The sequence below is a fragment of the Lampris incognitus genome, chromosome 11, assembly GCF_029633865.1.
Source record: "Lampris incognitus isolate fLamInc1 chromosome 11, fLamInc1.hap2, whole genome shotgun sequence".
NCBI classification, from domain to species: Eukaryota; Metazoa; Chordata; class Actinopteri; order Lampriformes; family Lampridae; genus Lampris; species Lampris incognitus.
Genome location: NC_079221.1, coordinates 28,544,347 through 28,566,019, shown reverse-complemented (window position 1 = coordinate 28,566,019; position 21,673 = coordinate 28,544,347). Strand labels below are relative to the sequence as shown.

Genomic DNA, 21,673 nt, shown 5'->3' with positions numbered 1-21,673 from the left:
TCAAGATAACCAAAACCTGCTGACGCAAGGTTACACAAGGAAAGGAATGGGGGGTTAAAAAAGAGAGGAAAAAGCCATAAAGGCAGGAATGCGACCTAATTAAGACAATGGACGAAAGGTGGAGTTGGGAAATGGAGGCAGAAAAACCTTGTTAGTAGTTCACCTTGCAGCAAAAAGAGTTGGGGAAGACTAGGGACTATGTTTCTTGTTAAGCTGTAAAGTGTAAGGTCTGGTGTCAGTCATTAAGCACTTAACTTAAAGTTAACCTAGGCTCTTAAAGTTAACTCTGATCATAACTAGGTTTAGGAGGTGGCTTGTCTTGTTCAGCACTTACGCCACAAGTGACAGGTACTCAATAGACAGTGGATCTAACATCAAATTACAAAATGATATTTTGCTTTGAATAATTTGGGAATTTACGGCAAAATCACTGCTGCTATATACAGTTAACGTGTGTTTGCGTGCAAGTGTACATATATATATATATATATACATATATATATACATATATACATACACATATATATATACACATATATATATATATATATTAAAGGTTTTTTTTCAGAAACCGTCAATGGTGTTGATGTAAGTGCTCAACAAATGAGGAGCGGAATATTAAGATTCTTAATATATATAGTATATATACTATGTGTGTGTGTGTGTGTGTGTGTGTGTGTGTGTGTGTGTGTGTGTGTGTGTGTGTGTGTGTGTGGCATGGTGTCCCAGTGGTTACTGCTGTTGCCTCACAGCAAGAAGGTCCTGGGTTCGAACCCCAGGGTTGTCCAACTTTGGGGGTCACCCCAGGTCATCCTCTGTGTGGAGTTTGCATGTTCTCCCCGTGTCTGCGGTGGGTTTTCTCCAGGTGGGTGCTCCGGTTTACCCCACCATCAAAAGAAACATGCATGTTAGGGTTAATACTCCTGTCTGTGCCCCTCACCAAGGCAATGGGAAAAGAATAGGAGTTGATCCCTGGGTGCAGCATGAAGGCGGCAGCCAGCTGCTCCTAGCCACACAGATCACAGCTACGATGGGTTAATTTACAGCAATTGAATTTCCCTAAGGGGGAAATAAAGGAAATTTATACCCAGAAAATTGTTGAAACATGATAATATTTGTTTTCTTCTTGCTTTTGTACTCAGTTATCGTTTATACATGATATACTGAAAAGGGTGTAAGAATACAATGGTTGTAAATTGTGTGCAAAGTTAAAGAAGCATCGTTCACTTTAGCTTAATACACTGAACTATTTGCAAGTAAAGTCTAAAGCTCAGCATTTATCCATGGGTACCTATATTTACATCCACAGGTCTGTCTTCACCCACATCTTTTGGAAAATCACTCTACCATTGCGCCCAAATGTTAAGCAATACAACTGCCACATTTAACATGTCCATGCTTATGAACTCGCCACTTCAATCAGCCTGCATATCATCCTCTTTTATAAGCCCTGAAGAATACAACCCATTTCCCTTTTGTCCCTCCCTCCTCCTCAGGCTTCCCTCCTAAGACTGGTAACTGAGTCGTCAATCATCAGCAGTAACAGTGGGGTCAGCTAGGTGTCAGCGAGGTCACGGAGGGCGTGGGGCTGGATGTATGAGACGGCTTCATGGGCCTGAGGGACCATCTGGAGGATGGGACAGGCCGCATCCTCAGCCTGGGGCTGGCTTTGGACTACCTCCATGTCGAAGGTACCGAGCGCCAGGCTTGTCTGAACATCTCTGCTGACTCTGTGCATGTACCAGCCTCTCAGGCAGCAGAGGTGGCTGTGAGAGGCGATGCCCCGGCTGACAGCAGCCAGAGTGGCAGCAACAGTAGTAGTATCTGTTGTACTGCCAGTAGCACCAGTTCAAGCAGAGGCAGCAGTAGTTGCAGTAACTGCTCAGAGGAGAGTGCCATCTCTGACAGTGAAGATGAACAGGTCCAGGATGGCTCTGGTTCTGAAAGCCATAATCTTGACCCCCATCCCCCAAATTCTTCCTTTCATGTTACTCAACCAGTGGGACAGGGCCTGGAACACACCCACTCCCCTGGAGACCCTGACCTGGTGGGGAAAACAACCCCAGCAGATCCCCTTACAGAATACCACTCCAAGATGGAGTTTGCCCTGAAGCTGGGTTACTCTGAGGAGCTGGTCCTGCTGGTGCTGAGGAAACTAGGTTCGGATGCACTCATCAACGATATTTTGGGAGAACTGGTCAAACTGGGCACCAAGACAGAGATGGAGCAGCGAGGCGTAGGAGGAGGTGAAGGGGGAGAAGGAGGCTCAGCCGTTTCCCAGTCCTCCTCTTCCTTCTCTCTCTCTTCTTCGGCCTGGTCTTCTTCTACCTCCTCCCTGGACTCCTGCCGGCTGCTGTGTAAATCTCAGCTCCAGGATGACAAGGAGAATCTCCGGCCAGTTGTTGTGGATGGCAGCAACGTGGCCATGAGGTGAGGCTTAATCCTGGTTTACACCAGATGTGTTTTTCAGTTGTTTGTCTCTCAAAATAGAAAACACATCCCAACTGTGTCCTATGTGCACTACGGGGACCCGTTTCATATATCTTAGCTTATTTTGTTATGCACATGCATAAAGCCAGCACTTATTCTTAATAAATAAGCTCTCAAACCATTGATATATCATTACGTGTAACAAAAATATTCAATTTGACCGAGAAAAAAAGAACAGGTTGTTTTGATTTGGATTTACAATCCTCACAGGCCTACAAAGAAACAGTATAGTGTAACGAAACAGTATAGTGTAACGTGCATGGATAAGTAGACACGCTGGCCGCTGGCTGGCGGGTCTGATCCTTTAGTCTAGCGGTTAGCGATGTCTCCTGCGGTGCGGGCGATACAGGTTCGCTTCCCGGCCGCGGCAGTTCCTGTGGTTGCGTTGTCCCCCGAATTCGCTACATTGGTGTCAGAAGTGGGATGGGGCGACCGTAAGGCCATCGGAAGCGTTATGCGCCCTGAGGCGTGAAGGAGCTGATATGCTTAAGCGTTGGGACGCGCTTCCCGAAGGAGGGGGGTAGTGTAACGTGCATGGATAAGTAGACACGCTGGCTGCTGGCTGGCGGGTCTGACCATTTAGTCGAGCGATTAGTGATGTCCCCTGCGGTGCGGGCGATACAGGTTGCCGGCCGCGGCAGTTGCTGTGGTTGCGTTGTCCCCCGAATTCGCTACAATAGATTAATTTTTCGAATTTGTCTCCACAACAAACCTGGTGGCTATATTTACTAGGCTCAATTTTTCTTCTAATATGTAGTTCCATAGGGGTCATAACAACTGGAGTAAAGCTATTTCCTTGTATTTCATGTGTTTATTTCCCCTGTTTTGAAGAATTTTCAAAACTGTTTTCTTCTTTTTCTCCCTAACAGTCATGGAAACAAGGAAGTGTTCTCCTGTCAAGGCATTAAGCTGGCTGTTGATTGGTTCTTGGAGCGAGGTCACCGTGACATCACAGTGTTTGTTCCTGCCTGGCGGAAGGAGCAGTCCCGTCCTGATGCACTCATAACAGGTGACAACCAGTCATTCAAGGCTTGTCCTTTCTCATCTAATGTGTGCCAATGAAAGCACGCATTACTCAAGGGCAGATTGGACCCTTACAGCAGCGCAGAGGCACTGAAAGCCAAGGGCTTAGGGAGGGACCACAAGCATGGAATTTTCTCAAGAGTATTTTCTGGAGGGGGCATTGATAATATCACCAAAGGGGAGTAAGTTTCACTTGACCATTGGGGGGGACACATTTAGTGGGGGGTCAGGGGGTCCTCCCTCTGGAAATTTTGAGCATCACACATTTAATTTCCTGCATTCTGGTGAATTTGTATGCACCAATTTGCTCTTTTTCTACATCAATTTATTGTGGAAATGTCTTATTTATGTAAAAGAAAAACAACTTTCAGATAGGCTAGCCTATAGTGACACAAAAAGGAAAATAATGAAGTAGACTGTCATTATGTATTTCAAATATTTATTGTCCTTCAGCTATTGTTCACAAACAGTTGGATTCACAAAAATAACAACACTTCACTTTGAAAGTAGTAGATGCATTTGAACTAATACAATACCCTTGGCACAAATTGGTTTGTAGATGTACCTATTATGTTATCTCATGTGCCCGAAATTATCAGTTCAAGTTCATTTAAGCTAACATAAACGTCTCTAGGGGCTGCTGTTAGCAAGCGCTAGCTAGCTAGTTCGTGAGGGGGTCTGAACTGATAACCCCAAACACAAGTTATAAACTAGATAAGGCTATAATTCATCCGGAAATACGTAAGAAAATCTAACTCAGAAACCCCAAACGTAAGAAAGGGTGGTGTACTGGGATAGACAAGCAAGCTGGCTAGCTACGTTACTTATACTTGCTTACACGATCATTCATGCTCCGGTCTCCTGGTTGTCAGGAGCAACTGCAAGACAGCAACGAGGTCGACAGTCCCAGTGGCAAGGTTGAAATGGTATGGTACAAGCATAGGGGTGTATGAAATCGTTGGAAAACAAGTATGCATGGCATTTTAAGTAGTTCGACTGTCTGTGTTGTTATTTTACCTTTTTTGGCGAGGGAGTTAACATTATCATTCATGACATATTTTTTGGGGGGGACAAATTCACCTCTTCTAAATATTGAGGGGGACACGTCCCCCCTGCCCCCCCCATAAGTTACGCCCGAGCAAGTATATCAAATCTGCTGTTATCTGCTGTAACAGACACAGCCATTAACAGTAGCTTAAAAATATATATTAATGAATCACTTTTAGGATATCACTATACATGTTTACTTATTTTAATCACTATGAATAATATTTACCTATTTACAGTGCCACACATTCACAGATGCAGCACCGTTCATTCTGCCACTTGTTTACTCAAAATGACAGGGCCTCTTATACAGGTGTCTTACTACAACTGTGAAACCTTTCCTGAGACTCACCGTCTCTGTCCCTCTGTGTGTTGCTGATGCTGCCCTCCACAGATTGTTTTACTGTTATTGTCTAATGGCACAATTATTGAACAGTTGTATTGGCCCTTCATTCAGGAATCAGGAATCAAGAGCCCTTTATTTGTCATTTCACCTCATGTACTTGCACACATGAAATGCAACAAAATGCCATTATCCCCCAGCCCACAGCAGTGCAACATACAGACAAAAACACATTCAAGAACTACAAGAACACACATATTCAAACTAACACATATACCCAAACTTAAAAAAATTGTTTTTCTTTGTATAAGGACTTTATCAACTAGTATTTGTAACATTACAGGGGCCTTCCTATTTACACAGTGGCGGTTTGAGCCTACAAAACATTTTCTGACATCCACCTTTTTTCTTTTCTCTGTCATGTTTTGGTAAACCCTGACCTGGTCCACACACACACACACACACACACACACACACACACACACACACACACACACACACACACAGGTTAATTATGGAAGGAATTAATGAACTTTAACTTGACTCAATGCTAATATATGCCATAATGACCAATGGGTGTTAATGTGGGCAACTGGAGGCTATAACATTAGCATAAGTTCACAGTAGCTAGCTAATGTGAGCTGGCACACATTTAAATTGCTAAGTAAACATTTACACTAGCTAGATGATCATTACCATGTAAGATGTAATGCCTCCACATCCATTTTAAACACTCACCATCAAAAACCGGATTGAGTTTCCAAATTTTTGAATTAACATAACTACAATATAAACGCCTGTCTCAAATAACAGCCTGTCTCTAATAAAGGCCAGGTGTGCTACGCTGTTCAAACAAATACACGAAGTTTTACAGGTATGATCAATGTAAAATTAGCTAGCAAGCTTGCTTAAATAGGGATCTGGCTGGGGTTAAGTTAAGGCACTTAAGGCGGTAAACACAGTCTGGTTGTGTTTTTATTTTGTTGATGGGTAAACTTTATCTTTGCTAGAACACATTACTTACAAGGCATCTGTCACAGGACTAGCCTATGGTCCTAAAGCAGTCACCAGTCACACCAGCCAGTAGACTCACTCAATAAAGACGCAACTCACTGTGGAGATGGAATCTGGGAAACGTAGTCCAATAGCAAGCAAAGGCATCAGGATGACGTAAACCGTTAACGTCATTCATTCATTCATCCAAACCGCTTATCCTGCTGTCAGGGTTGCGGGGTGGTGGAGCCTATCCCAGCAGTCATTGGGCGGCAGACGGGGAGACACCCTGGACAGGCCACCAGGCCATTACAAGGCCACAGAAACATAAGTTTTTAGAAATCTGCTCTTTAAAACCCGTTCTAAAAGCGCTCCACTACAGTGAACTAAAACTACGTTTGTGGGTGGACTTAAGGCCAAAATGCATAGAAAAGGCTACATTTAAAAAAAATACTTGTGTACATGTGGACAAGGCCTTGTATGCAAAATCCACAAAAAAAAACAACCCATCATATTCATATACACAGATATGATAATGGAGATAATGGAGTATGTGTGTGTGTGTGTGTGTGTGCGTGTGCGTGTGCGTGTGTGTGCGCGTAAGAGCCAAGTGCATGTATGTGCGTACATGCTATAGATGTGGAAATTACTTTAGGTGTTATAAATCTCTTTCCCCCCCTATATTTCATGAATCATTCCGTGTGGCAGGTCATTTCCCAAATTCCCACTTAGTATATGCAATGGTTCAGAACACTGAGCAGGCTATATGGGAGGGGTGGGGGGCATAAACAAAACCTCAAAATGTGTTGCGTTTGTGTGTAAATTGTTTGTGTGTAATTGAAATGTGCCAGCAGAGTCAGCTTCTATTAAATACGTATTTTCAATTATATAATTTATTTAAAAATAATGTGTTGGGGGGGGACGACAACATGTTTTTCAGAAGTTAGAGGGGTGGCGTCACGAGATTTTAAGGAGGATTTTCGAAAACCACTTTCAGCTGTAACTGACCTGTACTGTTCCTTCCCACAGCAGCCACTGCTGGGACGGTCTTGAGCAAACTTGAGCATTGCCAAAGTGGGAATTTGTCTGATTGCAAGTTGCACAGGGTGGCGTTGAAAGGGCATACGTACTCAAACTTATAAAGATGAAAGAAAAAGCAATTTTGACAATTTGGGTTTCTTTCTATGTTGTTTATATAAGAGAGCACTTGTTTAAGGTCAGCACACGTCGGCACAGAAACAAAGCAACGAGTTACATGACTTGAGTCAAATGCCATTTGTAGCACACAGCGAAGTGCCAGCTCACGCCTGTCAAATATAAAAGCCACGTATTTAGCGCTGTACTGTGAAACCAGCACACCCCTTTTCCCTACAGCCAGTTTGTTTGTTGGGGCCTTGGCACATGAGAATAGTAAAGTGTTGTTAGTATGTGCAGAATGCCAAGTATAAGTGCATCGACTTCAGGCTAGATGCTAGAGATGTGGAGATGTATACATTTAACATCGCCGATGGGTTAGTCTCGTAATACGTCAGGTATCACGTGTTGGCAACACATCCGCCATGTTGGAAGACAACGGCTCCAATCCGTACGATACTGTGTCCTTCTCACTGCGCGATGCTAAACGTTTTCTAAACAGTCAGGGTGGACAGGATTTGTTTCAAGGTTTGATTCATACAGAATAGCTATCGTGGTTCGATATTTTACAATGGTTAATTTCTGCGCTGTTTTGGGTTGTTCCAATGAAGCCGACAAGAGAGCGGAACAAGTCATACTTTCGCTTTCCAAAGACAATCAGCCATCAAGGAGAAGAAACTCGAAGGTTGTCAGAGGAAAGAAGAAGAAAATTGATATCGAGGATAAGTCGGGAAGATCTTACAGATGAAAAATTGGTATCATATAGAAGTTGAGATACCTGCTTTTACAAAAGGGAAAACGCAGCTTCGTCCTTTAGAAATAGAAAAATTGCATCTGTCCGCATCATGTGGAGTGTGTCATTGGCCTAGTACGGAGAAAATGTACAGTTTTACAAGGAATTTTACCAAGAGACTACCTCAGTAATAAGGATAGTGCTGGTATGACAACAGTGGAATTGCCTTGGTTTCTTATGCATTGACAAATGTGTGTGACTGAGTAGTTCCTTCAGACTGATACAACGTTCAAGTTATATATTACTCATTGTATAAAACTTTGATAATTACTTTTTAAGAAACAAAAGCATTTGAAAATAGAGACATTTCAATTTTATTAGACATTTTTCAATTGTGTGTCAATCATCATCAGCAGTTATAAGCTAAATCTTAAAATTACATGGTTTGAATATAATTGGTACAAGAGAGAGAGAAACTGGTTGTTTTGTAAATTTGTTAACATATGGTCTAACATATCGATAAGTGCGAGCTTGTACATAATTCTTGATCGAAGCCATCGCGGAACTGCATGAGATTGGCCTATCAGCCGAAAATCTTCAAATCGAATCGGACCCTTTGTGCCGTTAGGCCAGAACTTTGCAAATTTTATTTTGCAAACTGTTTTTCGAAGAGTGGATCTCAACTGCGATGTTTTATTTCCGTACGTTTGTCCGATTTTTGCTTAAAATTTCGTTCCTGTAAACACAGATTGACAATGAGAACTTGAGTGTGACAGTGGTTGCTAAGGTCTCGCTGTCCTCCAACATGGCGGAGCTGTTCTTTGTCAATGAAAAAGTCACGTGAATATCTGTTATTTTCTTCAAAGACAGCTATTTGTTCCCCCATGAAATAAGAGGTACGGACGGAATACTTTAATCCAATATTGTATCATACTTTTGCTGGTGTTGTGGCGGTACACAATTGAGGGTAGATTCACCAGGGGTTGCTGCTCCTTTAAGGCAGACATTCAGAGTGCTGACGTAGGCACTGCTTAGAGTTTCCGGGAGGAGCCATGTTGGCAGCAGCCTAGCGGTTAGCTGGTTGCTACGAGAGACTGAGCTGTATTGGTGTTGTTTTGTATGGAGAGTAAACGGGATTGACTCGACTCGATCTCCGTCTCCTCATTCCTGCACTCCCACAATGTCTTTTTTCATTGACTAACAGAGTAACTTCTTCAAAATAAAAAATTTTACTTAAAAAAAACCAAAACATTTTTTGCATATCTTTACACTTGATCAAGGGTAATAAAAGACAGCAAAAATGCTGTTAAATGTTGTTGGGTGGCTTAGTGGCATAGTTGTCTCACAGCATGAATCCTGGGTTCAATCTAAGCTCCTGTTTGCAGAGTTAGCTGAATCAGTGTAAGTATGAATGAATAGTTTATATACCCTGTGATGGACTGGCGACTTGTCCACGGTGTCTCCCTGTCTTTTGGAAGAGTATCCTGTGGGTATATAGACTTGTGAAAAAATGTTGTTGAGTGAAAAAGCATATGATGTAATATAACTACTGCTAAAGTGCTACTGCATTGATCCTGCATTAGTACTGCCTTCAATTCTTGAATGTTTTACAGTTGACTTGTATTCCTCCGTTCTTCTCACTGTAATGTAATGCAAATGCCTCCTAACAAACTAGTCACTAAGAGACTAACTCGTGTTGGCTGAAAAGGGAGCAAAACTTGAGTTGTGTGTGTGCTCACAATCGAGCAGTCATGTCCATGTGTACCCCCATTGACTATGGTTCAAATCCACCTTTCTCTTAAATAAACAAACACTGAGGCGAGTGTACTGACCACTCTGTAAGAAAATAAAAAATCTATGCAATTCCTCTAAAGCAAAATGGCAGCAGTAATTTAGCAAGTAAAACTAAAAGAAGTATAAGAATTAAAATTGACAATGGCCACATCATTATATTGGCTACTGCTGGTTTTCATAATATTGCTGTTTATCATCATGACCTGCAGTTCTCTCATCTCTCTCTCCCTCTCTCTTCCAGATCAGGAGATACTGCGTCGACTCGAAAAAGAGAAGATTCTGGTCTTTACACCATCCCGCCGTGTGCAGGGCCGCCGTGTGGTTTGCTATGATGACCGCTTCATAGTCAAACTGGCCTATGAGTCGGATGGCATCATCGTCTCCAATGACAACTACCGTGACCTGGCAAATGAGAAGCCAGAGTGGAAGAAGTTCATAGATGAGCGCTTGCTGATGTACTCGTTTGTTAATGACAAGTAAGGAAGTCGCTTAAAAGCTGGGCTTTGACTTCAAAAATAACACTTTCCTCTTCATCAAGATGAAGGGAAAAAATATGTACAACATTGAAAAGGTGTACATTTGGGATATCTAGAAGAGGTTATTGTGAGACATTTAACTTGTTATTGAATCTTTAACTATAAAAGCACTCTTTGTGTCACCCGTACTTCACTGGGAACAAAAGGGGGGGGGCTGAGAAAAATAGGGAAAGTGAGAATCATTTACAAGGGAAGCAAGAACTGTGAGCTAGAATTGACTATGAAAAATATCCCTTAAAGCTTCTTTGAGGAGTGCCCAGATCTTAAGAGGGTTGTTGAATTATACCATCAGGCTACAAAAAACCTTTACAACAGGGTTTCTTAATGGAAGATTATCGGATTTCCCTGTGGCTGCACTAAAAGGATCCTAGTTTGTTGACGCTTTTATATTTCATTGAGAACAGTCATTTAATTGGTGATTCTAATCTATAAACTGCATATTTAGGTTTATGCCGCCTGATGATCCACTGGGTCGCCACGGGCCCAGTCTGGAGAACTTCTTGAGGAAGAGGCCCATCATCCCTGAACACAAGAAGCAGCCTTGTCCTTATGGTAACAAGACTTCGGTACTCCCTGGTTTTGCTAAAAGAAAGCTCTGGTATTTTTTTTTACCCAAGCCCTATTTTCCTGTCGTTGTAGTCAAAGCAAGTGATGGGTTGCAGAATCTTTTAAATTGGTTCACTATGGAGCAAGCTTGTGTCAGCTGACTGGTGGGCACCAAGCTGCAATGTAATCCTTAAGGGCAATAGCGCTTTCCAAATAACATCCATTAAAGGAACTCTTTTTTAGCACTAACACGCTTTGAATGTTATGAGAGGAGTCTGAAGAACCTCAGACGATATCAGTCATGGAATTACATAGATATTAGTCCATTTCTAACCCAGACTAGACGTCTCATTCTTTAATCCTGTGAGGGATGAGTTGTTGCACAAAGACAACATTGAAAGCATGAAGAAGTTGGGGAGAAGTGCAAAAAAGTCCATCACTGTGCTGATTTACTGCACTAGTATTCTCTTTTCAAAATGGAAGGTGTTTCAGAAACTTCTCATAATATTCTCAGCCTGTTGGCATCAAAAACGAGCTTGTTACTTGGTGAGTGTTATTGCTCTGAAGGATTATGCTTGACTCCTAACGATGGGAGGTAAAAAGTGCTAAAGTTTTTCGTTAATTAAACACATCGGTTCCTTATGTAAGGATGTATAAATTTAACATATATACACTACCGTTCAAAAGTTTGGGATCTCCCAAACAATTTTGTGTTTTCCATGAAAAGTCACACTTATTCACCACCATATGTTGTGAAATGAATAGAAAATAGAGTCAAGACATTGACAAGGTTAGAAATAATGATTTGTATTTGAAATAAGATTTTTTTTACATCAAACTTTGCTTTCGTCAAAGAATCCTCCATTTGCAGCAATTACAGCATTGCAGACCTTTGGCATTCTAGCTGTTAATTTGTTGAGGTAATCTGGAGAAATTGCACCCCACGCTTCCAGAAGCAGCTCCCACAAGTTGGATTGGTTGGATGGGCACTTCTTGCGTACCATACGGTCAAGCTGCTCCCACAACAGCTCAATGGGGTTCAGATCTGGTGACTGCGCTGGCCACTCCATTACCGATAGAATACCAGCTGCCTGCTTCTGCTCTAAATAGTTCTTGCACAATTTGGAGGTGTGTTTAGGGTCATTGTCCTGTTGTAGGATGAAATTGGCTCCAATCAAGCGCTGTCCACTGGGTATGGCATGGCGTTGCAAAATGGAGTGATAGCCTTCCTTATTCAGAATCCCTTTTACCCTGTACAAATCTCCCACCTTACCAGCACCAAAGCAACCCCAGACCATCACATTACCTCCACCATGCTTAACAGATGGCGTCAGGCATTCTTCCAGCATCTTTTCATTTGTTCTGCGTCTCACAAACGTTCTTCTTTGTGATCCAAACACCTCAAACTTGGATTCATCCGTCCACAACACTTTTTTCCAGTCTTCCTCTGTCCAATGTCTGTGTTCTTTTGCCCATCTTAATCTTTTTCTTTTATTGGTCAGTCTCAGATATGGCTTTTTCTTTGCCACTCTGCCCTGAAGCCCAGAATCCCGCAGCCGCCTCTTCACTGTAGATGTTGACACTGGTGTTTTGCGGGTACTATTTAATGAAGATGCCAGTTGGGGACCTGTGAGGCGTCTGTTTCTCAAACTAGAGACTCTAATGTACTTATCTTCTTGCTCAGTTGTGCAACGCGGCCTCCCACTTCTTTTTCTACTCTGGTTAGAGCCTGTTTGTGCTGTCCTCTGAAGGGAGTAGTACACACCGGTGTAGGAAATCTTCAATTTCTTGGCAATTTCTCGCATGGAATAGCCTTCATTTCTAAGAACAAGAATAGACTGTCGAGTTTCAGATGAAAGTTCTCTTTTTCTGGCCATTTTGAGCGTTTAATTGACCCCACAAATGTGATGCTCCAGAAACTCAATCTGCTCAAAGAAGTGCCCATCCAACCAATCCAACTTGTGGGAGCTGCTTCTGGAAGCGTGGGGTGCAATTTCTCCAGATTACCTCAACAAATTAACAGCTAGAATGCCAAAGGTCTGCAATGCTGTAATTGCTGCAAATGGAGGATTCTTTGACGAAAGCAAAGTTTGATGTAAAAAAAATCTTATTTCAAATACAAATCATTATTTCTAACCTTGTCAATGTCTTGACTCTATTTTCTATTCATTTCACAACATATGGTGGTGAATAAGTGTGACTTTTCATGGAAAACACAAAATTGTTTGGGAGATCCCAAACTTTTGAACGGTAGTGTATGTTAGTAGTCACAGATGCTTTAACTTGCAGTATTTGCGACTTTTTGACATTTTCTGCAAGGTAAAAAAAAAAAACTGAACCCAACAAATTCCATATAATTTCTGGCCACTATGGATGATTTTATGCTGGTTATTGTAGGAAAAAAAAACAATAACCACTAAGTAAGAGACGTGTCTATATAGGATGGATGATTTTTTTTTACTACTTTATTTATCCCCGTGGGGAAATTATTCTTCTGCATTTAACCCATCCTAGCTGTGTAGCTAGGAGCAGTGGGCAGCAGCCATGAAGCGCCTGGGGACCAACTCCAGTTCGTCTTGCCATGCCTCGGTCAAGGGCACAGACAGGAGTATTAACCCTAACATGCATGTCTTTTTGATGGTGGGAGAAGCCGGAGCACACGGAGAAAACCCACTGTAGACACGGGGAGAACATGCAAACTCCACACAGAGAACGACCTGGGATGATCCCCAAGGTTGAACAACCCTGGGGTTCGAACCCAGGACCTTCTTGCTGTGAGGCGACAGCACTAACCACTGGGCCACCGTGCCAAACTGATTTTTTTGCTGGTTATTGTAGGAAAAAAAATCCAATAATCACTAAGAGACTTGTTTCTATATAAGAGATTAATAGCCATTGCAATTTTCTTGCCTCAGGAAAAAAGTGCACATATGGACACAAGTGCAAGTTTTACCACCCTGAGAGGGGCACCCAGCCCCAGCGTGCAGTGGCTGATGAGCTGCGAGCCAGTGCAAAAAGTTCCTCGGCCTCCAAAAGCCTGCTGGGAGACACCCTGATGGGGAAGAGCCACAGTCTGTCCACCAGCCAAGTGGAGGGGACTACTGAGATAGAATTTTGTCAAGGCCCTACAAAGGGACAGTTGGACTCTGGCCCTCATAACTTCTCCCTCAGTGATCTCTTTGAGGACAGACTGGGAGTAAGGACCAAAGTGGAGGCCCGCAGGGGAAGCAGCAGCAGCAGCAGTAGCTGTAGCAGTAACAGCATCCTGGGACAGTCTGCTTCAAGGGGGACTCTCTCATCAGCAAAGCAAGAACGAAGTGCTCACCCTGGGGGTGGAGGTGGAGGGGGATCCAGGGCTGCTGGACCCTCAGGACATAGCCAAACTGACACTTACTCCACATGCAAACCAGCTGAGCAGGGCTACAGCTCATTAATTAAGGTGTACTCTAGCCGCAGTCAGGTGGTGCCACAGAGTCCTGATCAGTTCTTTCCAGCTGATCTGCGAGCTGGATCTCTTCCGTCGGACTGCAGCAGCGAGGGCAGTGTCAGCTCAGACTCATTCTCCCCCGACCCACTGTTAGAAGATCACCCCTCCTGCCACCATCACCATCACCACTGCCCCAGCTGGTACCCATATCCTGCCAGTCTTGGCCAGTACCCACCTCATGGCTACCCCAAGCACCAACCACTGCATAGACTACCTGCTTTTGGCTCGGAAGAACCTCCGTCTTCTCACCCCTTGCATCCTTTCAAGGCCCCTATAGCCTTCCTGCAACCCCCCCTTCAGCAACCATCTCTGGATAGCCGTTTGGGGTGCCCTGGGGAATACCCAGCACCTCCAGCATCTTCACCCTTGAGTTCTGCTCCTCACTTGCAGTCTCAAAGCTCACCTCTGTGCCACAATCTCCTCTTCTCCCCCTGGCGGGAAAGTGGGTTCCAAGACTCCCGCTTTTATGAGGAGTCACCCCTCCATTCCATGAGGGGCTACCGAGAACTGAACCAGCATCTGTCAAACTGGGGCCCTCACTACCAGCAGCCACCTAAGCCTTTCTATGATCCTTTGACCTTCCAGAGCCTTCCGGAGAGTCGCGAGAAGGCCTTACCCTCAGTATGGGGAAGACATACTCATCCATCACCTCGTGGCCTTTCCACATCTCATCTATCCCAACTTCTACCACCTTCTCAAACCCCAGGGTTCCCCACCCCCCACAACAGCCACCCACCCTCAGCTCTTCAACACCAAGAGCCCCCAGGTTTGGGTTGGTACCAAGATCTGAGGGAAAAGGTGTTTGTCAACCTGTGTAACATTTTCCCCCCAGATTTAGTCAGGGTGGTAATGACCAGGAACCCCCATGTGACAGATGCTCAGCAGCTTGCAGCAGCTATTTTGATGGAGAAATCCCATTGTGCTCGCTGATCGTAGTGGATTGGGTCGTGGTGCTACCTGTCCATTGCTCTTGCAGTTTTCCCCTCTGCAGGGGAGGCGATGTTGGTTAAACTGGTCATCATTAAGCAGTGCCTGCCATTTTCAGCCCAGAAAAAAAGGCTGGAACTGTTAAATTTGGGCTCCACTGTGGTAGCCTACAACTTTACCGCACACGACCCTATTTGTTTCAAACTGCTGATGGACTTCATATATAACTCCTAACTAATCTCAAAAATTTAAATAGTTTGTACAACCAGGAGGGGCTAAATGGCATCTGTTGTAGAAGCATATATTTTAGTCAAATTTTGTAGAAGAAAATCCCAAATATACCCTATTTTTCTATAAATGTTGTAGCCTCCTCTATGCCATGCTTTAACATAGAGGCTACCATCAGCACTTAAGACCAGAATAGTCAGTGTAGTCATTATACACTGTCATTGTAGTCTGGAATCAAATGTGTATGTCACTCTGGAAAAGACTATGTTCCCATGTGCTTTAGGGAGGCTCTTGTAATGTTTTAAGAGTCACTGTTTCATTCATCCTTCATTAATTTATTTGGTGTATTTCAATTTATTTCCCATATTTTTTGACAAATGTTCTGTTCTAGCACTTTTCATTATTGTTATATTTTTACTTTGGCTTTTGTTTTAATTTTTGGCAATCATGTTGGGGTTTGAGGATAGCATTTTTCTTTTTCTTTGAGTTGGCGCTGTAATTCCAAAAACAAACAACAGTGAAATTGTACAATTAGACAAAAAATTTGCCCAAACATCAGTGTGTTTGATGCTTTAATTATTCAATGGATAAGTCCATTTTTACAAACAGGTTGTAGATCAGTTGCGGTGTATGATTTTATGGATTTTCCCTTGGGGGAAAGGAACCACAAGCTTCAACCACATATGAAGGTCTAAAAAACTCCTCGAGAAACCCCCAAGGCACTGTTTACTTTTGATTTTGAGCTCACTTCCTCTGTCAGGGTAGCCCTTTCGGCTGACTTTATAATTTGAGTGGTTTCAGTACTGATTATTATTATAATTTTTATTTTTAGTTTCTGGTAATCTGTCCTCAAACCCCACAATAGTTTTAAATCATATCAAGATTGCTGTTGAGGGCACAGTTATCAATAAAAGTGCAGTTGCACTGAAGCAGAGTTGAAATTGAAAATTATTTTTTTATTTAAACCTTTTTTAACTTATTGATGTCCTTTTCTTGTGACTTGTGCGAATATATGCGATGTTATCAGGGGGTGGGGGTGGGGGGTGGGGTAAGAACAGAGATCTGCCCTCAGGGGTGTCATCACTTTTTGAGTTTGTCAGAGGACACAGCAGATGTCATTTTTCTGACAGATGAAATGGATGCGGTCTTTGCATTCACTTCCTTCTTGGACAGGGTATTTCTGGCCTTCGCGTTACCCTTCTGGTAAAGACACTGAGACTTGCAGCTTTCCAGTACAAGACATCAGAAAACAGATCAAGAAAGAGCTGGAAACAGCATAACAAGGAAATCTCCTTTTATGATACCAGACATTTCGCACAATGGACACCGCAACAATAAAACAGACTATACTCACACAGGCACAAAACACTTGAATTTGTTTGCTTCTCTTTGTGGCCAGAGGACCTTCTCTCTTCATTGATACAAATTGTATCCTGTTAACTTAACCCAAATCATTGTTTTATATGAGAATATTTATACAAAGAAGTATTTTTGAGTATATGTGGCAAACTCTGTCACATTTTTTAGGCGACTCAGTAGTATATATATATGTATATGTATATGTATGTATGTATGTATAAGAAGTGGTGTTTTTATTTTTAGCGCAAGTACTAGAGAGAGAGCATTAAATGCAAATTTGTTTTCAACTAAGATGATGGTGGTTGAAAAGGGGGGGGAACAAAAGTTTGTTTTGGATTATAATGTCGTTGAACTCAAAATGTGCTTAAGTGCATGGATTTGCAGCTTAATGTGTAAAGCATGACATTAACCTTATCAGGATTAGTGTCTACCCATGCTAAAAAATGTTACTGTACACATAGTAAGGCAGTGTGGGTAAAGGTGCTCACCAAATGTCAAAACTATTCTCTCTGGTGTGTAGTGTATGTTAGATCTGGGAGCTCTTTTTACCATAATTTTTTTTTTTTGGGGGGGGGGTTGTTTTCCCCCTTTTTTTCCCCAATTGTACCTGGCCAATTACCCCACTCTTCCGAGCTGTCCACCCCCTTTGCCGATAGGGGAGGGCTGCAGGCTACCATATGCCTCCTCTGATACATGTGGAGTTGCCAGCTGCTTCCTTTCACCTGACAGTGAGGCGTTTCGCCAGGGGGACGTAGTGCGTGGGAGGATCACGCTATTCCCCCCAGTTCCCCCTCCCCCCTGAGCAGGCGCCACGATCGACTAGAGGAGGTGCTAGTGCAGCGACCAGGACACATAACCACATCCGGCTTCCCCACCCACAGACACGGCCAATTGTGTCTGTAGGGATGCCCGACCAAGCCGGTGGTAACACAGGAATTCAAGCCGGTGGTAACATGGGGATTCAAACTGGCGATCCCCGTGTTGGTAGGCAACGGAGTAGACCGCTATGCTACCCAGACGCTCCTCTTTTTACCATCTTAAAGAAGTATTCCATACTTTACAGTTCAGGACCCCAAATATTTTGTGTGTCACCCCCCTGCTACCATAAGTCAACGAAAGATAAATTCAGGGATACATTTCAATATGCCTGTGTCCCAAAACAAAATGCTAGTTTTTTAAATTGGTTTACTCGGCTGAAAACCTTATGGATGCCTGTCTTAAAAAGCTATATTTGATTTATTTTTTTTTCCGTTTGCCCTTTCAAACCTCCCTTGAAGAAAAGCTCTTTTCAGGGGATTTACGGTAACCAGAAGGTGTTGAGTGAGACCGAGGGTAATGCTTATTCACACTCAGTACTTAATCATTTCCTCAGACAGGAGTAACTGTTAGGAAATATACATCCTTTCATGGGGCTACAGTATTATGTTTCACTTCACTCAGAGAAGGGTCAGTTTAGCTGTTTTTTTGATGGCTTGATTTTCGTTGACTTTACATTTTGATGGCAGAGTTAAATGGGCAAGATTGATGAGCTAACCCCAAAGGTAGATACCATACATACAGCTTTGCAGATGACTTACCCTGGCTCAGCTAGTCTAGTACTGTGTTCTAGCACGGGCCAATATGTCCCTGTGTGCTAGTAATACGTCCTGGGCCAATACGTCCCTGTTTGCTAGTAATGCGTTCTGTGCCAATATGTCCCTGTGTGCTAGTAATGCATCCTGGGCCAAGGCGTCCCGAGCCAATATGTCCCTGTGTGCTAGCAATGCATCCCAGGCCAATGCATTGCTGTGTGGTAGCAATGTGGCCTGGGCCAATGCTTCCCTGTGTGGTGGCAATGCGTCCCAGGCCAATGCGTCCCTGTGTGCTAGCAATGCGTCCCGGGCCAATGTATCGCTGTGTGCTAGCAATGTGTCCCGGGCCAATGTGTCCCAGGCCAATGCGTCCCTGTGTGCTAGCAATGCATCCCGGGCCAATGCGCCCCTGTGTGCTAGCAATGTGTCTCAGGCCAATGCGTCCTCGGCCAATACGTCCCTGTGTGCTAGCAATGCGTCCCTGTGTGCTAGCACAGGCCAGTGTGTCTGAGAGCCATACAGTCAGGAGAAAGAAAAACACACAGACAAACCTCAAAGTGGCTATGTGCTTTGTTAACACATCTATCTCTTCTGAACCACGTTCCTTCTCAGAGGGAAAGGAAATCTACTTTTCTGACACTGTCAGCTGTCTTTAAAAGGTGTGGTTTAGAATTATATATATATATATATATATCTGCAAAGGAAGATATGAGTAAATCTACCCTATTTTTTTCAATCTGGATAATGGGATTGTATGTTATGTGTTACAATGTTTTGTTTTGGGGGTTTTTTTTACTGCCAAGTGCTTCGAAGCTTCCATTCTAAACAATGTATGTAGTGTTTTTGATATATTGATGGATGTCATTTGATGGTGGTTCTTTTTCAGGGGTTTTTCATGTGGTCAGAAAAAGTGCTAGTTTTTCAGTTCAGTTGCGTTGCTGCTCTCAGGACTACCCAGCGAAATCCAGATGTTTCATCCAATGCAGACGCTGATGCAAGGGGAAAAAAAGCTAAAATATCAAAAGACCCCTGTTTATGAAAACCTTTTACGTGTCTTTATTGCCATTATGCTTTAACTCAACTTCACCTTGCTACAGAAATGTAGAAACCAAGTTCGCTGATACTGAATTTAGTTGTTTTTAAAGGGGGGGAAATGAAAACAAAAAACAAAACAAAACAAAAACCTGCCATGTAATTGGAATGGGATATACCAACTCTTCCAGGACCAAAGCCAAGAGGATGGCTAGATGTTTGAATGATGTCTCTTTTTTTTTTTTTTTTTAATGTGTCCTTCTGCTCATGTGGTTATGGAAAACCAAAACTGAACAAAGAGAAGAACAGGAGTGTGACAGCAGAAAATATCAAGCTGTTATCTTTATGACACTCGAAGAGTTTCATTCAGAATTACTATGTTGGGCTTTATGTAGAAAAGAAGGAAACAAATTTAAAAACAGCACTGGTGCTGTCCCAAAATCTGTTATCGGCATTGTCTTCCTAAGTTTTTAAAAAGCTTTATCCAGCTTTAATCCTGGCTCCTCCTGTCGCCAGTTTAGAGTACTGTTATTTTTATTAGTGAAAGGTTGCTAATGCAAATGTTACAAAGAAAACATGAAACAAAACAATATTCAAATGTAACATGAATTATTTAAACCAAATTAAAATTCTCTGCTTCAAAACTATGTACCATTGTTTTGAAGAAAATTCTCCTTGAAATTCATCAACTCAGCCGTAGCAAATTCTCTATAACATCAAATAACATGTTTTTGTTTTTCAAAGTGAGATTTACCTTTAGCTCACCATCATATTGGTTTCACATTGGTTTTTTTGTTTTGTTTTGTTTTTTGTTTTACTGCTTTTCAGATGTCTAATTTCAGAATGAAACTCCTCATGGCGTTGAAACTGATCTCTGAGCTTTAGGCAATAAACCCAAAAGGAAAAAAAAACTTACCGGGAAACTTTCAGGGAAACTGTAGCTAAATGTTAACGTGTGTGTGTTATGTATTACGAAGTAATAAAGCCCTGCTCAGGCTTTCATATATTGGCAAGTCTGTGTGTTTGTTCACATCACAATGACTAAACTGCTGCAGGCATGACTATGAAATGGGATTTAGGGAGGCTTCACTGGTTTTCCCCAGAATCTTATACTGGCTTTACACTGTATCAAAGATCTGACTGGTATAATGAAGAGTATCTTTTTTTCCATGGCTGTCTTATCAGAGGAGCTTTCCCCTTGTTGTGTTTGTACTTTTTCTTGAATGACAAAACAGGCTTGGGTTCTTTATTGACACGGTGCAATCCTTACTTACACCACGCCAGCCAACAACCAAGTAGATCTGCACCCTCTTCCTGGTCGGGTAGCAACAACTAAAGGGCAACCAGTATCATGTACTATGATAACAACACATCTTTCCTTCTTTTAATGCAACTTTTCCCAAACGCCCCACTGAGTACACCGACACTGAAACTTGTGAGTTATGGAGGCAATCCTATTCCTGTGAGTGGAACTCTACATGCCACTGTGTCATACACCAGTAAAAGTATGAGGAGTGAGATATATGTTACACACTTGGGCACAGCCATTCTAGGCAGAGACTTGTCTGCTGGACTTGATATGCAGTTAGTGAATGGTCAGGTTGCAAGTCCGACCTACTCCCCAGTCACACGTCACCCAGATGCTGTTTCATCCATTTCAGAACAGGGCGATGGGGAGACACTGAGCTATGCAAGAGGATTTGTTCACAAAATCAAAGTGTGCACAGATGTGACCCCAATTCAGCCAAGACTGCGCCGCCTACCTTTTGCAGTGAGAGGTGCAATTATGCAGGAGCTTGAGAAGCTTTAAAGGTAGGACATTATAGAGCCTATTGAGTCATCAGAGTGGGTTTCCCCTGTTGTAGTGACCACAAAGAAAGAGGGAGCTATTAGGTTATGTGTGGACTTAAGGGAGCCTAATAAGGCTATAGTGGTGGACAGCTACCCTCTCCCACACATGGAGGAAATGTTTTCAGAGGTCAGAGGGGGAACTGTTTTCTCCACACTGGACCTGCAGAGTGCATATCATCAGGTGCTGCTCCATGAGGACAGCAGAAATCTCACAGCTTTCATCACACACGAGTGTCTCTTCAGGTTTAAACGTGTCCCATATGGACTGGCTTCGGGGCCTAGCTGCTTCCAACGGATGATGACGACCATACTGAAAGACTTACCCGGGGGGCAATGCTACTTGGATGATGGGATCATACATGGGAAAAACAGAATAACATGATGCCCATTTCCGAGCAGTACTCCAGGCCATCAAAGCATCAGGACTGAAACTGAACATGGCAAAGTGCAAATTTAGGCAGGAAGAGCTTGGCCTCCTGGGCCACAGGGTGTCAGCCCAGGGGATACAGCCAGACCCCTGTCATGTGGAGGCAGTGTTGCAGGCACCTGTCCCCAAGGATGCCTCTGGCCTCTGCTCCT

The 21,673-nt window shown here is 43.0% G+C and overlaps 1 protein-coding gene across 1 annotated transcript; it reads left to right on the top strand.

Moving 5' to 3' along the window:
• Positions 1 to 1,609: 1,609 nt before the first annotated feature.
• LOC130120340 (probable ribonuclease ZC3H12C) lies at positions 1,610 to 15,056 on the top strand. Its single transcript, XM_056288889.1, has 5 exons — positions 1,610 to 2,430; positions 3,360 to 3,499; positions 9,799 to 10,033; positions 10,539 to 10,645; positions 13,555 to 15,056. The coding sequence occupies exons 1-5, from the start codon at positions 1,610 to 1,612 to the stop codon at positions 15,054 to 15,056; spliced, it is 2,805 nt and encodes a 934-aa protein (XP_056144864.1).
• The last annotated feature ends 6,617 nt before the right edge of the window (positions 15,057 to 21,673 follow it).